This window comes from Panthera onca, chromosome D4 (assembly GCF_046562875.1).
Source record: "Panthera onca isolate mPanOnc1 chromosome D4, mPanOnc1 haplotype 2, whole genome shotgun sequence".
Taxonomy (NCBI): domain Eukaryota; kingdom Metazoa; phylum Chordata; class Mammalia; order Carnivora; family Felidae; genus Panthera; species Panthera onca.
Window position 1 is genome coordinate 80,305,560 of NC_138351.1, and position 17,679 is coordinate 80,323,238.

General features: G+C 50.9%; 1 protein-coding gene across 3 annotated transcripts in view; it reads right to left on the reverse strand.

The window, feature by feature from the left end:
- The window catches only part of CDK5RAP2 (CDK5 regulatory subunit associated protein 2), a 170,555-nt gene that overhangs the window by 38,325 nt on the left and 114,551 nt on the right, over nucleotides 1-17,679 (reverse strand). For all 3 annotated transcript variants that reach the window (XM_078436550.2, XM_078436551.2, XM_078436549.2), the window contains 4 exons: nucleotides 15,534-15,765; nucleotides 11,593-11,715; nucleotides 6,849-7,419; nucleotides 4,796-5,028 (listed from right to left, as the gene is read on the reverse strand). In XM_078436550.2, the coding sequence (XP_078292676.2) occupies nucleotides 4,796-5,028; nucleotides 6,849-7,419; nucleotides 11,593-11,715; nucleotides 15,534-15,765 (1,159 nt within the window). The remainder of the gene's footprint in view (nucleotides 1-4,795; nucleotides 5,029-6,848; nucleotides 7,420-11,592; nucleotides 11,716-15,533; nucleotides 15,766-17,679) is intronic.

Sequence of the window (17,679 nt, forward strand, 5' to 3'; positions counted from 1 at the left end):
TAACTAAAAAATAAATCAAGGGGGGCGGCTGGATGAGTGAGGGAGGGCAGCTGGTGCCAGAGGCAGTCTTTCTCGGCTTCCCAGGCTTCCCACCTCCTCAGGCCGGTTGAGGGCTTGCAGGAAGAAGAGAGACAAACAGAAAAACGCCTCGGGCCTGGAAGATACAGCTCTATCTTGAGGACCCAGTTATTGCTCCAATAATACAATGGAAACTAGCTTATTTGGAAACCCTTAGTCAGAAGAAAGCGGGTTTCGCAAAGCTGGGAAAAGTCAACTGCTCCTGTGTCCTGGCCCTCAGGGTCCTGGGGAGCTGGTCCGAGGACAATCAATGTGCAACAGGCCTGAGCTGTTAGGTTCTGTAAAAAAAATCAGGAAAAGCTCTCTAGACCCAGAAACCCAAACTATCCCACGTTCTATCTTGAAATTAAGTTGAATATAGGTGGACCCTCGTGAGTCATCTGTTTTGTATGTACGAAGACAGAAGAACTAAGGTCAAATCTTGGTTTCACCAAGTCAGTTATAACTTTGAGCAACTGACTTTCCTCTGTAAGGCTAAGTTCCTCAAGTAAAACAGGTTGTTCTGAGGAGTAAGCCCCCTGCTCACAACAGGTATAGCTATTAGCAAGCACGGAGTGCATAGGAGCCATGTACCCAGCGCTGAGTCAAGGCTTCATGCTCATTATTTAACTGTTACAACTCACATAGGAAAGCCTTTGATTTTGAGCAGAAGGAACAGGACCTGATTACATTTTGAAAAGATCACTCTGTCTCTTGTACGGAAATGGACCGTGGCAGGACACAGGTGGAGGCCGGAAGGCCGGGGAGGCCAGGCCTGGAATAATCCACTGGAGCCGCAGCAGCAATGAGGAAGGGGAGATCGGTCAGATTTGCAGTACATGTTGAAGGCAGAACCTCCAAGGTGCGGCCAGTGGGGTGGGAGGAGAACTGGCTCTGGGTGGTGTCCTCCTAGAAGCCCAGGGAGGAAAGGATTTCCCCCAGGAGGGAGGGACGGGCCACATCCAAAAAATACTGCTGTGAGTTTGGGTGAGGTGCCACCCAAAAGCGATCACCGGATTTAGCAAAGTAGAAGGTGTTAGTGTCTCAGGCAATGCCCATTCCGTGGAGAGGCTGGGATGCCTAAAAGCCCAGTTCCCGAAGGTTTGAGAAAGGGGAACTAGAAAGTCATACTCATGGATATAAAGGAGAAGGACAAAAATAATGACTTCATAGAGGCAATTTCAATGGAGAAAGTTTTAGCTTGAGAACCACCTTAATATTTTTCATATTCGAAACATAAAATGAAATCAGTAAAAACGGGAGGGGAACCCTAACCCTAAAATTGAGCACAAATGGAAACAAATACATCTAATTATATTTCACATGAATATTCTAACAACACTGCATAAAGAATGAAATCCAATAACTTTTCAATTTAAGACCTGACTACATACCCTTAGCCTAAAAACTAAAAGAACTGATCTCTTAGTAGGTTTGCTTTTCACAGTAGTAAGGATGGGGCAATTCTGGAACTATCTGTGTGTCTTAGAGAACTAAGCAAAGGAGCGGATATACTGATGTGAGAGCCAGGATTCTCACTGTTGGAGACAGGAAACACAAATACAGAAGTGGAAGCAGCAATAAAGGGCACGGTGGGCTGGACTGGAATTGGAGGCCCCACTGTGAAATAACGATTTTTAAAATAAATTACATATTGTTATATACGTGCACGTGTACGCATGTGAGCTATATTCTAGTCCCGCCTGCTAAAGGGTCTAGAAACAATGATCCCCTAGCAGCAATGAACCTACGCAGCCCCAAATCATAGTTGTTGTTTTTTTAATGTTTATTTATTTTTGACAGAGAGAGAGACAGCATGAGCGGGGGAGAGGCAGAGAGAGAGGGAGACACAGAATCTGAGCTGTCAGCACACAGCCCGATGCGGGGCTCGAACTCACGGGCCACGAGATCATGACCTGAGCCGGAGTCGGACGCTCAACCGACTGAGCCACCCAGGCACTCCCTCCAAATCATAGTTTTTACGTAGCATTCTCCTTTAAGATGAACCAGGGCTACTTGGAGAAATGGCTGATTCAGGGGCAGAGACAGTATCAATGGGGCTGGAACATCTTTTTTTGTGCCAGGATGCAGATGTACAGAAGGAAGCTCCTCCAAAAGATGGAGACCTGTCAAAAGGAATTGCCACTTGCCAAATGAGGAACAATTTGAGCATCGGCATGAATGACAGAATGAGTAATAGTCCCCTGAATAAAATAAGAACCTAAACTAAGTCCACACTGCTAATAAACAAACAACAAATCTAGGAATAAAAAAGGGCAGGTAAAGGAAGAGTTTATCCTTCTACAGACGCCATCTAATAAGAAATGAAGACAGAATAACGACATTAGGGAAAAAAAAAACCACCAGGTGGCCACCATCATAGTCATTAATTAATAACAGAGGCAAGGAACGTTGTGCAAACCTCGAGTACAAATTTGAAGAGGAACCAAGTATTTACAAGGTTACAAAGTACCTCCCACTAATTGCTTCTATATGACACAGGGAAATGTTGTCATTTAGAGTGGAGAAACCTGACGCCTATCAGCTCAACCAAACGGTCAAAGTTATTTTCGCCAAAAACGGGACAAACTAACGGCATGCGGCCTCGTGAACACGATACCATGAGAACACAATACTTAACATCGCATTCTTCCCCAAATCACATAATCTCATCTAATTTTCCTAACTTAATCCTAAAGAAACAGATAATCCCAAACTGGGGCACTGGCCTGAACTCTTCAAATAGGTCCGTGTCATGAAAGACAAAGGGTGAACGACTACCCCCGATTAAAGGAAACCAGAGAGACAGACAACTTGATGTAACATAGGGAGTGGGTCCTGGAACAGAATCAGGAATAAAATTCATAAAAGACATTATTGAAATCAATTAGCGAAATTTTAGTATAGACTGTATATGAGACGATGATACTGTGTCATGAATTTAGCAGCGGTGTTTTGGCTAAGAGAGTGTCTCCAGTGTGAGGGGCCACACACTGACACATCTAGGGGGAAAGGACAGGACACCATCAATCCATCCTCAGAGGGTTAGGAGAAGATAACAATCATAATCATAATAATGTGGGGTGCCTGGCTGGCTCAGTCGGTGGAGTGTGCAACTCTTGATCTCGGGGTTGTGAGTTCGAGCCCCACGTTGGGTGCAGAGATTACTTAAAAATAAAATCTTAAAAAACAGCGGGGGGGCGCCTGGGTGGCTCAGTCGGTTGGGTGTCCGACTTCGGCTCAGGTCATGATCTCACAGTCTGTGAGTTCGAGCCCCGCGTCAGGCTCTGTGCTGACAGCTCAGAGCCTGGAGCCTGCTTTGGATTCTGTGTCTCCCTCTCTCTCTGCCCCTCCCCCACTCATGCTCTGTCTCTCTCTATCAAAAAATGAATAAACGTTAAAAAAAATAAAATTAAATTAAAAAAAACAGCGGGGGGTGGGGGGGGGACACCTGGGTGGCTCAGTCGGTTAAGCGTCCGACTCTTGATCTCAGCTCAGGTCTTGATCTCAGAACCTTGGGCTCAAGTCCCATATCGGGCTCCGTGCTGGGTGTGAAGCCCATTTTAAAATAACATAACATAAAGTCTTAGAAAATAACAATAATAATAACGTATGTGCGCACATATATGCATACATATGCGTGTATATACGTGCCAACACAGGTGGTCCCTGACTTATGATGGTTCAGCTTACAGGTCTTGACTTCAGGACGGTGTGAAAGCAACAGGCACCCAGTAAGGACTGTGCTGCAGATGCTGAATTTTGATCTTTTCCCGAGCCGGGGACATGCGGCACGATCCTCCCTCCTGGCTCCGGGCAGAGACGGTGAGCTGTGGTTCCCAGTCAGCCCCATCATCACGAGAGGAAATAACTGATACAACCATTCTGGACCCACACAGACATTCTGATTCTCACTTTCAGCAGGGCGTTCGGCATACAACACGAGGTACTCGACACCTCACTATAAAATGGGCTCTGCGCGAGGGGACAGGGCCCAACAGTGGGCTACTGTAGGTGTTCTGAGCACGCTTCAGCTGGGCTGGGCTAAGCGATGGTGTTGGGAGGTTGGGGTGTTATATGCGTTCTTGGCTTATGATACTTTTAACTCGTGATGAGTCTGCCGGGATGCGACCCCATCACAAATCGAGGAAGATCTGAATACACGCAGAGAGAGAAACGACAGAGCGAATACGGCAAAACTGATGAAGCTGGGTAAAGAGTATAAGAGAATTCTCGTTCTAGTCTCAAAAGAATTGCAAATGATTATTTTTTTACTTAAATGCAACAGCCCCTATTTAAGTGCCTAGCACATAGTGACTGTTTAGCAGAGGCTTTCTTTCATCCTTGCTCTAAACCACCTCTGACCCTTGAATAGATTTTTTTTTAACTGATAAATGTTTGGGGTTTTTTTGTTTGCTTGTTTTGTCTGTTGTTGCCAACATTTAAAACTCAAGAGTTCTTACCCTCCTCCCCCTCGAAAAAAAAAAAAAATCCCGATTCCCATCTTCTCTTGAAAATCTGGAGCAGCCATGTGGCGGGCACTGGAGGGGTGTCCCTCCCCAGCCGGACCCCGGGTCTGGAGCAGTGAGGACCACCAGCCACTAGAAGCAGTCACCGGAAGGGACAGCAGCCAGTGTGGCTCCACTGTCACCTCATCAGAGCAGAGCTAAGTACTGCCAAGAAGTCTTAGACCGATAAATGCTGTGTCTTAAGACTCGCAAGCCCCTGCCCTACTTACCGTCGAGGAACAGCTTTTCCAGTTTCTCGAGTAGCTCGGCACACTGATTCAGCTGCTCCTGGAAGCCCTCCGCCACGTAGCGATCCACGTCGCTGGCCTGTAGCAACTCCTCAAATGCCTTAATCACGGTGTTCATATGTCGACGGTAAATGACACAGATGCCATGGCTGTCCTTAATCTGCTGTCTTTGAAGGGAGAGCTCCCTGGCTTGGGACTGAACTAATGAATCGTATCTGATAAAAGAGGGGGGAGAAAACGCTTGTACCATTTCAGAATTGCATTTTTGTGACCTTAACACTAATTGGAAAAATGACAGAGCACAATTTTTTAAAGCCTGCAGCTGTACAAGTATATATACTTCTAGAAAAATTGGAAGTGTGTAAGGTCACTCCTTCGATTTCAAAACAACCCACAAACGCTGGAACAAAGGTTCTCCTGCGCTATTTTCAACCTTATAAAGCCCCCAATTACAGTACAGACTGGCAAGAACTCGGGAGAACATTTAGTTTCCATAAACTCCTCAAAAATATTATTCTGAATTATAGAAACAAGTGCTCCAAGGGTCAGAGGACCCGCCACAAATTCCCATGAAGAAGAAAAAAGAAACTGTTGACACAGGAAAACAAAATCGGGACTCTCTCCTCTCCAAAGGTCAGGGGGTAATCATAATCCTAACTACCATTTATGGAGGGTCTATGATCTGCCGGTCACTGCATTAGGTGTTTTTTATAAGTTAACCGTTCCTCCCAATCTTTCAACCAATGTATGAACCTCCTTGTCTACAGTGAGGAAACGGACTCTGAGATCGCGAAGTTAAATGGGGAAGGTTTCAGACTCAAACAGCCCGCCTTCAAAGCCCATGCTGCATCGCACGATACGACCTCTCCTGACGCCGGATCTGTCTTCCCCCGTGTGAGCCCACCAGTACTCCGAGGCACGGAGAAAAACCCAAGTTAAGCAAAACGTGGCTCATATACGGTGTGGCCACAGTAACTCAGCCCCAGTGTGGCTCGGCAAAGATACTGACCCTTCAGTTCAACGTGTCCCCCTTTTCCTGAAATGAGGGCAGTACGTGGGGCTGCTGACCGCCTTTGGTGGTGAGCGTGCACGTACAGACCATGTGACGTCAGCCTTGAAGGTGGGGCAGGGCTCGCGGGTGGGAAGAACACGGGGCGGGGGGGGGGGTGCTCAGGCAGGACACTGCGGGCTCGCGCACTGGCAACAGCTCTGAGCAACACCACCCATCTCCTTGGGCCATCTGCTCGGTCAGGGAGGCCTCTTCGAGGCTCCACTTCCTCATCCATATTTAGGAACACCACCTTTCCGGGCGATGCTGAGGATTAAATAAGAAAAGTGCCTACCCGGGCATCTGACACTACTGTCTTTCAATAAAATGCAAGCTTCCTCCCAGCCTGCTGTTTGCGAAGGCTCGAGAAACTTCGCTCTGGCTCCTGACAATTTAGAATAATGTGTCTGTCTCAAATTAGTGACGAATGAAGGTCAACTTTGCAACTGATCGCTTTTTTGTCACATCTCATAAAGCAAAACCGTACCTATCTATGCCCGTAAAACATGACGTAAGAATTCTTCTCTTTCAACACAGGCTTATTTCTCTAAGATGACCTTAAAGGGTAAAGATACGGGAAATATTTATATCCTTCCTACCCCAGCTAGGACATCAGTTTCAACCCCGCAGTAAAAGCCAATAACGGGGTCCAGGAGGAAACACTGCCGTTCAGCAAATGTACCAGGACTCCCCGAGTGGCTGGCATAATACCTTCACCCTGTTCCCAGCCTGAGGAGGGCAAAATCTGTTCTGCCAATTCCGGAAGACACAACACAAGAATTGTACAGCCACTGCTCCCTGTGGCCTCGCGTTCACCTCTCCATCGGGCCCACCTGCCCTAAACCCACCATCGAGCCTTGCCCAGCACACAACCCACAACCACAACCCACCGAGCAGCATCCCCCCCCTCGCTCACGGGCTCTGACCTAGAGGCAACGTGGGGGAACTGCAGGTTGCCACCGTGGAAGAAGCAGAGGTGGGATGTACCTGGAGGGGGAAAGATCTCTGAACCTATTCTGCAGGTTACGGATTTCACTGAAAAGTTCCACGTTCAAGTTCTGCTCCTTCTGCAGCTGACACTCCTGATCCACCAGCTGCCGTCTGAGGCCCTCCAGCAGCCCACCGTCGGTCACCTCTGGAGCCAGCTGATGAAGGATCTTCATGTGTTTCACATACCGAACCTGCTGCAAACTTGAAAAGGTCATTTCTTCTTCGTCGGCACTACCCTTGGGCTTGTTCAAGGCATCCTGGGCCGCTTCTTCTGTCCCACACAAAACTGTGATAATGGCCTCACTGCACTGGGAGTGCTTTTGAAGCTGAAATAAGAAATTCCGGTAGCCCTCGAGCTCAGTTTCCAAGTCACAGATTTTCTGTTTTAAGTTTTCTGCGTCACCCGAGGTGTCAACGTTCTCCGACTGGTGGGTCCCAATCACGCTGACTTTAGTGGGAAGCTGACTCAAGTAAGTAGCTACTGAGGTCGGGCCCGGAAAATCTTCAGAAGGATTCTCATTGCACGTTGGCAAGACGGCAAGGCCATCGGGCTGGTAAATTTCAGAGTCTGCAAATCAGACATACGTATATCAGTACCTCCTTTGCCGAAAGCCACCCCCCCGGCCCTGTGCGGCCACAGCCTAACAAGCCTCTCTGACCCTAGTCCTTTCTCTTACCCTCTTCCTCAGAGTAACTACTCTGAAAGGTGAGCTTGGCCATGATAACCACCAACACCCACCTAAAATCCATCGATAACCCCACTATCCTGAGGATCAAACCCAAACGCCCTCTTACAGCATCTGAGACCCTCCACGATCTAGTTCTGGGCAGGCTTCCCAGGAATATCCCCTCACACCACCTATGGAGATGCCCTACTAAATTAGCCAGAATTCCCTGCACACACCAGGCTATTTTGTGCCCCCATGCTTTTGCACGTGCTGTTCCCTCTGCCTGGAATATGCCTGGTCCTCTACACCTACTCAACAAACTCCTACTCACCCTCCAACATCCAGATCTAATTCTCCTTCTGCAAGCCCATCTTCAAACTGTGCACAACAGTGCCTCCTTTCTGTGCTTCCACGGCCCCTTATGCGTCTTGCCCGGGACAAACATTCCACGTGCAGGATGCTGCCAGAGGAACTACATCGGCTTGCTTATTTATCTACCTAGCAATTGTTTATTTGGATTCCTCTCTCCCTCCTTCCCAGGAGGGGCTGGCCTTTCACCTTCACGTTCCCAGTGCCTGGTACAGTCCTTAGCCCAGACCAGAACTCAGTGCAGGCCTGAGAGATATCGGGGAGTGCGTGAAGTACCACTAAGAGCAGCAATTCTAAAACCCATCCCTGATGGGAGCCTTCTTTTCATTTCCACGTCTAACAGTTTCCAGGAGGTGCCACAATGTCCCCCGCAGTGAGCCGTTTCACTGATGCACGACCCTGCCGGGAAATATTTCCTGACAGCTAGTTTAAATCCCCAGATGTGCGGCCAAACTTGTCTAAGCACTGGGGCGGTGCTGGAGAAAGAATGCGGAGCTCTGAAACCAAAGAGCAGGGGGCTCACACCCAGCTTTGCCACCTGCTGACTCCATCGCCTTAGGCAAGTAATCTAACGTCCCAGAGCCTCAGTTTCCCCAAAAAGATGCCTAGGGTGCCTGTTATGAGGCTTCAAGCTCAGGCCCAAGTCCAGAGCTCCTGTCCTTAATCACATACCACACTACCCCATGTCTGGGGAAGCCTCAGCTTGACAGAAGGGTTGCTGAATACTTAGGAGGCAGCAGAATACAGGAGAAAAACCCATCTTCAAAATCCAACAGATCTGGTTTCCCACTCTGGCTGTGCCACTTACTAGCTGCGGGACCTTAGGCAAGTTCCTTAACCTCTCTGAGCCTCAGTCGCTTCACGCGCTGCATGGAAAGAACATCGCTTACTGTGAAGGGTTGTGTTTGCTGTGTTCTTAGGATCACACGGCACAACAGCTCTGCAAAAAGCATCTGGCTCGCAGTGGTAAAGGAGCCCAGCTAATGCTGACAGTCTTTGCTTCCCTGAAACTGTCTGAAGATGGAAGAGATGCTGATGGCAGGAGGCGGGAGGCCCGTGAGCCGGGGCTGAGGACCAGGGGAAGCGCTGCCTAAGCAGCCGTGCGGGTTGGACGGCAGGGCCTGGGGGAGCCCTCAGAAGGAAAAGCGCACCAGAATCCTCGGCAGACTGTATATTCCAATTTCTGGGTTCCGCAACTGTTCCTCGTGGCTGTAAGCCCCTTCTTATCTCTCTGTTCACGATGCAAATACCATAAAATAACTCTTTTTATTTTAGAAAGCAGCTGCTCCATGACCTAAAGGAAGCATTCCCCGCACAGCATTTCTACTGCACAAAATGTGTGACTGTCGCCAGTCCCCGCGCTCTCTCACGTGCAGGCATGTCCTTCTGCAATCCGGGGCCTGGCCCGGGGCCTGGGGCAGACAAGGGACTCAACTCAGTAAGTAACCGCCGGCTGAATGAGTGTAAGAGACAGAGACAGAGCGAGACATCTCGGCAGGCCTTTTCCCCAGCAGATCACCTTCCAAGTCAAGGAAGTATCTCTGCCATAACAACCTCATGACAGCGGAATCTCATGGCAAGAAGCAATGTTCACTCAGGGGAATAATGATCAGTTTTGATGATTTTCATTAAGTAATCATGAGGCAGAGACAAACGTTAAGACCCACACAAATGTCCTGCCGTGGTGAAGACCGCGGCCGGCTCTGACGTTTAGGGGCACGTGCATCTCAGGATGGTGGGGACGGTGTGCCCGCTCACACAACACTTACCCTCCACTGGAGGCTTTGACCCTACGGCGCGACCAGTCTCACACTCACACGCTCGGCATTCGTAACTTCGACTCTGGAAGCGCCCCCAATCCACAGCACCTGGTGTTCAGCAGCAGCGAGGAGGCGGTGGCCCAGTGCCAAGGCCGGTATCCAGCACGTCTCGCGGCCCAGCGTGGGCTCTGCAGCGTGGCTTTGCCACTCGCGGCCCAGCAGCCCTCGATGAAGGGCCAAAGGCAGATATTTCATCAGAAATCACTGCACGGCAGGTGTGGGACAGGGAGGATCACAAGCTGTAGTATGTGGTGTGAGCCTGAAGGCTCTAGAAAATTCTAGAAGCACATTCAGAAAGGCCTCGGGACACATAACTATGCCAGGACCTGGCCTACCGCCGAGCGCCAAGCACCTCGCCTGCGATATCCGTTTAGTCTTCGCGACAGTCCAGCGAGGCGTCACCAGTATCCCCATTTTACAGAAGAGGAACTCGAGGTTTAGTTAGAGAGGTAAGAACCTGCCCCAGGGTCAGGGCGAGTAAGCAGCACAGCCCCTCCTTCAAAGCCTGGCCACCTGCCTCCAGCTCTGAATGCCGCCTCCTGATGTGTCTACCCCTCCCATGCCTGGAGTCTCCCGTAGCAGGGGTGCACGAGCGGGCAGGGGCAATCCTCAACCCTCAGTGTGAAGGCCAATAACATCTGTGGAATCAGACCAAAACCTGGGAGGCCAACAGGAGTGTCTAAATAACTGAGGGATTCAGGAAGGCCTTCCCTGGAAAATGACACCTAAGCCGAGACCTAAAAGACAGGGGCCTCGGCTAGGCCTCAACTGAAGGGGGGAAATTCAGGCAGGGGCAACAGCACGTGCAAAGTTCTAGAAGCACATTCAGAAAAAGGAAAGAAGGTCACCAATGATGGGGATTTGGGAGGGAAAAGGAAAGTGCCAGTTCGACACGAAGCCTTTAGTAACCAACTGGCTGTGACCAAGAACTCAAGAGATGTCTCCAGGACCACTTATTTGTGTTAGAGGAAATACTGCAGCTCTGGAACTTTCTACAATTCAGCTAAGAGTACTTTACTGCCTGATAGAGTGGCGTTCTCCTCAAAGCCCACAACCTTCAGAAGCATGTGACCAGGTATTCAGTGCACTGACTGGAGGCCTCGGGGAAGCGGACATCGTAACTCAGTACTTCCCCAGAGACGGTGTTCTCATAGCCGCCCCATGACAAATTTAGGATTCCTGAAGATAATTATTTCTTATGGAGTGAATTAGGTCCAGATGAAAGGTGACTCCTTTTTTTAACAAAGGCAGAGGGGAATGGATGTAAGGTAAAAAGAAAAAATGTAAGCATTTATTCATTCTGGATGAATGGGAACATGAATATTCTTTTATCACCCTTTGTGATTCTCTGTATGCTTAGAATACTTTATACTGCCAAGAAGAAATAGATGTGACTTGCCTGGGACCTCACTCATGTCTCTGTACCTTTCCCACCGGCCTGCCTGACAAACCCCACAAACCAGGAGTCAGCTCGGGCTCACCTCTTACCCCCCTCCTGGGCAGCCGGAGGCCGGTGGGGCACACCTAACCTAACCCAGCCAGCACCACACAGAGACCTGCCTGCCTGCTGGGCTGTGAGGTCCCTGAGAGCACGTACCATGCCCGCCAGGACCCAGTCCACGGCCTGGGAGGAAAGCGTGGCAGACGGACTGGTAAGCTCGGACACACAGTCTACCAGACCTCCGCTCGTCTATCCGCTTACCAGCTGGGTGACCTGGATCAATTCTTTCTAAAAACCTCAGCTTCCTCACGTGTGAAGTGGGAATAATGATGATGTCCTAAGAAGCCTGTTGCAGGGCTTAGTGACAATTTTTTCTATACAAGACCCCAAGGAGTGCCTGGCACACAGAAGCTGTTCGACACACACAGAGGCTGAATTCCGACCGGTCTCGTGGCTGGTGTGCTGATAACTGTCCCCTTTCTTGTCTCTCCAGACACAGGCCATGGTTCTAATTCCTTTCTGCTCTCCTGGGCTGTCCTGGTAGGCTGCTCCCACAAGGGGCTGGGCTACAGGCGTTCGTGAAGAGAAGGAAAAATAAATAAAACCGTAGACTTGAAACTTAGCCAAGCAACTGAGAAGAACACAAAGATACAACGGGGAAAATAAAAACACTGGGGAGGCAAAATGCAATTTATAAGATAAAATTAATCTATCGAGCTGCCATAACAGGACATAAAAAGCATAAATATACTGCAGCTTGTCTGAAATGGTTTAAGTCTAGGCTCTCAGAAAACTATGAGTGAGAAAATGAATTCTATAGACTCATGCCCACTTTTCCCCTGGAAGAGAGAGGCCTCGGGGGTCTCCTGGGAAACCGCGAGAGCAGCACCTGGTTGAGGCGCCCTGGTGTCTCAGCAAGAAACAAAAACATTGTTAAGTGCATACGGCAAGCTCCGGGCAAAGTGCCAGGGCCTCTGTTGGGCTGAGTCACCTTTGCCGTGCAAATCTTTCCTCCCTGAAGTGCCCCCCCCCGCTTCTGCCCCACACTGATGTGTTTAATTATCTGCCCCCTTCCCACTGGACAGGGAGTTCTCAGAAGGCACTGAGACTATCTCATTCCTCTGTCTCTCTGTCTCTGTCTGTCTCCTACACCCAGTGCACGAGGCTGGCACACAGCAGGTGCTCAGGGAATGCATGAATGATGTCTGGATGGATGGATGGATGTCTGGATGGATGGATGTCTGGATGGATGTCTGGATGGATGGATGGATGGAAGGAAGGAAACCAAGTGGGAAAGGAGGGGGGAAGGAAACCAAGTGGGAAAGGAGGGGGGAAGGAAAGAGCAGTATGCCAAAGCCCCAATTATCTTGAAACCTCCACTAAGGTGAACCCGAGAACCTAAACATAAATGGAAAACACCATACACTACAGATCATCAGAAAATCCATACGCGAGGTATCAGACACGAGGCTTTATGAAGCAGTAAAGGGCACAGGCTTCGAAATCAGGCAGGCTGGTGCAAATCTACCGCCGGAAGTTAGTGGCAGTATGACTGTAGCCAAGTCACTTCACCTCTGAAACTGTGGCCTCAACGACAGACAAACGGGGATAATGACTATTCCTGCCTCGAGGACTGTGAAGAAGAATCAATTAATCTTGCATTTAAAGTGGGCAGTGAGGCCGAATAAACAACAGGCGCTTCTCTCATCACTGACACAGGAAGCCCAAGACTCCCGGTCACGGCCCAGCCCTGAACCACCCTGGCCATCCCCTAACCGGATGCAGTCTCCCACCCCAGAAAGCAAACTCCTCGATGGCAAAATCCCGAATAACCTCAATCTCCTCCCTGAACATGCACCTTGCCCCTCGCTCCAAGGACCTGGACGGCGCCCCGACACTGCCTCTCCCGCAGCGCCCCCAGGACTGGACGTTTCCTTCCCACATACCCCTGTTATCACAGAGACCTGGAAGAGCCTAGGTGCCTTCACTCTTCGCGGACCCTTCCAGATCATGATCTCTTCCCTGAACACTCCAGCTCTGCGGCTCACGCTGCCAGGCCGTAGCCGTGACTACCCACCTTGCCGCAGTCCCCACCGTCCCGATCCACCGAATCCCTTGAGACTCCCTGACAACGCGGCTCCTAACTGCCCTGCCTGTCCACACCGCCTTGCGGTAAAAATCCCTCACAGCCGTCTCTTCTTGCCGTCTCGGTTCCTCTCCTCCACTGCCTCTCTGGGACCTGTGGCAGGCAGGCCCGGCCACGCCAGGGACGCAGCTCCCTTCAGGGTCACCAGTGAGGGCTTCCTGTTCCTTAATCCCGAGGCCACTCCGCCATCTTTGCCTTACTTATTGACAATGTTTGGCACAGTGAGCCTGCTCTTCACTCTGCTTCTGGATGGCACCCTTTCGTGGCTCCCTCCCTGCCTCTCTGGCTGCTCCTTCTCCGTCCGGGCTCCACCCACTACAGTCCAGTCTCAGTCCCAGGGTCTGCTCAGCAGCCCTCGAAGCCTCAGAGCTCCAAAGACCAGCAACAGGTTGGCATTTGCTAAGTTCAAAGGCCCAGACCAGATCCAGCCCCTCGACTCCAGACTCCTGCATCTCCCGAGTGCCAACCTGGCATCTCCACGGGGATGGTCAACAGGCATCTCAAGTCAGACAAAACCGGACACCCAGTGCCCGCCTCCGCCTGCCTCTCCTGCGGCCTTCCCCACCTCAGTGCAAGACAACTCCATCATTTGATGGCTCACGTTACAAGTGATCCTTTAAAGCACAGGTCGGCCCGCTTCTCTCAAAGGGCCAAATACAGAACATTTTAGCCTCTGTGAGCCACACGGCCTCCATCACAACCACTCAACTCTGCTATCGAGCGCAAAAGCAGTCACAGACAGGATGCGGAGGAATGTTCCTGTGTTCCGGTAAAACTTAAAGGCAGGCAGCGAGCATGGATGGCCCAGAGGCCGCAGTTTGCCAGCCCGGCTATAAAGCTGCAGTCTGGTCATGTGACTCTGCCGCTCCAAACCCTCCAGCAGTTTCCCGTCTTAACTGGGCAAAAGACAAAGCCCTAGAACGACCTCCTAGCGCCTCCCTGACCCCTTTCCCTCTTCCTCTTTCTCACTCCACTCCAGCCACATAATTGGCCTTCTTACTCAACCAACTGCCCAAATTCAAAGCAACGTCAGGGCCTGCGCCCTTGCTCCTTCCCCCAAAAACGCACTTTCCAAGCTGACTGACGATTCCACTCATTTCCTCCCGTTTTCCACTCAAATGTCCCCTCATCAGGGAGGCTCATTCCATGTGTGGTAGCAAACTCTACCCCATTCCACGTTACCCATGCCCTTGACCCTGCTTTCTCTCTCTCCCCACAGCACCTGCCATCTCACATACAGCTTGTCCACTTATCGGCTTATTGTCTTCCTCCCCACAACAGGAAGGGAAGCTGTCCACACACTTAGGTCACCTGTTTTGTTCACGATCTCCCCAGGGCCCACAACGGTGCCGGGCACACAGGAGGATGTAACCACTGCTTTTTGAATAGATAAATCAAAGACTGCTTGGTATTGGGTGTTGCTATCATTTGCTTGCAGCAGAAGTTCAAAATCAGGAGTGCACGTGGGCTTTTGCGGACTCACGAACCCTCTGAAAACGAGGTACGACACTACCTGTGTGCTCACCTACACTGCTCTCTGGTAACGGCTGGCAGCTTTCTTCAGACTCTCGAAGGGGTGGTGGCCCCAAACCACTGTCACTGTTCCGGCCGAGGGGACGCTATCTCACACGCTCCCTCCGAGTCTATGCAGTCTAACCTGGGCACATCTTAACCCAGGGGCCCTCCATTTTGGGGGCTCCCACGAGTGCAGAAACCGCAGATTCAAAGTGGGCGGGGAGGCAGGTCACTTCCAGAGGAAGACGTAAGGCCAACAGGGCTGGGAATTAGCCCTCAGGAACCCAAAGTGATGTAGCCTGGACATTCTAGAAAACCCCACCACGAGGACTCTCGCTTACACACGTGACTTACCCATATGCCTGAGGCTTCCACAGACAAAGCCAGAAAAAAAAAAAAAAAACACAAAAACCCAGATTGAAATCATCCCACAGCCGGGGTACCCGCAGACCACCCCAAGTGAAGGCAGCGGTGACCTCACAAGACCCGCGAGCGCTTACAAGTCCCCTTCACGCGGACTCCAGAATAAATGAAAACAATAGATTCATTTCCCTTATTGTGTTCCTTTGATTGGGTGTTTGTCAAGAGTCAAGATTAATCACTGTAATTCATAAAATTTATACTCAAGCTTACCGCAGTTCTGCACAACAAGGCTGACATTTCGAGCAGCTCTATCGGGTCGTTTGTCTCGCGCACGGAGAACACATTTCTCCCGGTGCTTACCTTTCAGGAGCGTTTTGTCTGGCGCTGGCCTCCCCTCCGTCATCGCTTCAGCCAGAATTAACTTTTGCCGAAGTTGCCTGTTGCGGACTTTAAACTCCTTCAGCTCCCCCTGCAGCTCCAGGACCTGGCCCTGCAGCTGGGTCACCAGCTCCTGGGTGGCGGGGAGCCGGTACACATTTCCCAATGACCGGGACACTTTTATCAGGATGGGCAAGCGGGACTTCTTGGCATCCTGAGGAGACACACGAAAAGGACAATGAATATACGTCCTCTGGTCACGCAGGCAACACGTTCTCAGGCCGACCTCGTACAACAGGATTCAAGTTGGCCGTCCACACTTCCGGTTCCTACAATGGCATCTAAGTTTATCTCCCGGTCTGCAGAATTCGTGTCTTGGCAGGTTCTTCGTCTGACTGGCCGCCACCAAGCTTTTCCTCGTCGACACCTGCTTGGCCCTGGCCCACCGTCTCCGGACACGGCAGATGCTCAATACACGGCAGTCCTGTCCTCAACACGATCTTCTGAGGAGCACCTTCTTGCTCCTTCTCTATTTCCTCCCCCCGCCCCGCCCCTCGGTCTAAGCCAACCTGCCTCCCGCCCCTGCGAAGCCACCAGAACCACCTCCCACCGAAGTTCTCCCTGGCTACCGCCCGGGCGGGCTCAGATCTCCCCACCCGCCTGGCTCGGGCACCTTCATTTCCACTGGCCAGCCCAGCCCTCAGCCCCTCGCTCGCGCCACCCCAGCCCCTGCCCCAAAGCCACACCGCCTCAACACTCTCGGTGAATCACGCTACCATCCCCTCACCGTGCGTCCCAAACCCGCGAGTCCTTATCAGACTGCCCTTTACGCTCATCACCCACGCGCCCCACTCGCCGGGCTCCACGGATCCCTGCCCCCGAGTGGTCTCTGAGGCCTTTCGGCCCTCCTCGCCCCCCACCAGCCCCAAGACGCTGCTGGTGCTCACCTAGCCACGGCAACCACCTCCTGAGCGCCCTCCCCCATCCAGCCCTGGTCTTTCGAGTCCACTCTCCCCACTGCGGCAGGCAAGGCAAACCTACCATTCCTGGCCTCTGCTTAAAACTGTTGTAATGCTTCCCTGCTCCCTTATGACAAAGGTCAAAATCCTCACCACAGCCTCCACGCAGAGTCACTGCCCCTCTCCTGCTTCCCTACGCCCACACACTCACCTTCTATCAGTTCCTCAGTGTCTGTGTTCTTTCCAGCCCAGGGCCTTGGCCAACACCGCCTCCTGTGTCTACAACACTCTTTCTTGCCGACCCCCACCCCTCGCGTAATCCCAATACAACATTAGGACTCAGAGCGCCCTCGGGAGAATGGGCCTTGACTTCCAAGACCAGGTCAGGTCTCTCTGTTAAGGACGCACACCGCCCCCTACACTGGGCGGTACACTGCCTGTGCAATTACTCGTCTGTCTTCTGCCCTGGCCTACAAGCTCCAGCGCTCAGGAACTCCGCATTTCTTGGTCATGCTCTATCCACAGCCTTCACCACAAGAACACGGTAGGTACTCAACTATTCGTGGAAGTAACATACAAAAAATAATTTAAGAGGCCAAATGGGGGTGCCTTTTGAGTGTGGAGAATTTTAAATATATTCAAAAGCTGGGGAAAGGGACCAAATCTAGAATATACGGACTACTCTTACAATTCAATGACAAAAAACACAAATAACTCAATTAAAAGATGGGCAAAGGATCTGGCAGACATTTCTCAAAAGGAGATGGAGTTATGGCCAAAAACACATGAAAAGATGTTCAATATCATTAATCATCGGGGAAATGTAAATCAAATCACCGTGAAATACTGCCACTCCCAACCCATCAGGACAGCTTATAATCAAAATAACAACAAGTGTTGGCAAGGACGTGGAAACACTGGAACTATCATGTTTCTGGTGAAAACGTAAACTAGGAGCAGCCGCTTTAGAAAACAGTTTGGTGGCTTCTCAAAAGGTTAAACAGAGGGCCGCCAGATGGCCCAGGTGGTTAAGTGTCCAACTTCAGCTCAGGTCATGATCTCACGGTTTGTGGGTTCGAGCCCCACGTCGGGCTCTGTGCTGACAGCTCGGAGCCCGGAGCCTGCTTCGGATTCCGTGTCTCCCTCTCTCTCTGCCCCTCCCCTAGGCT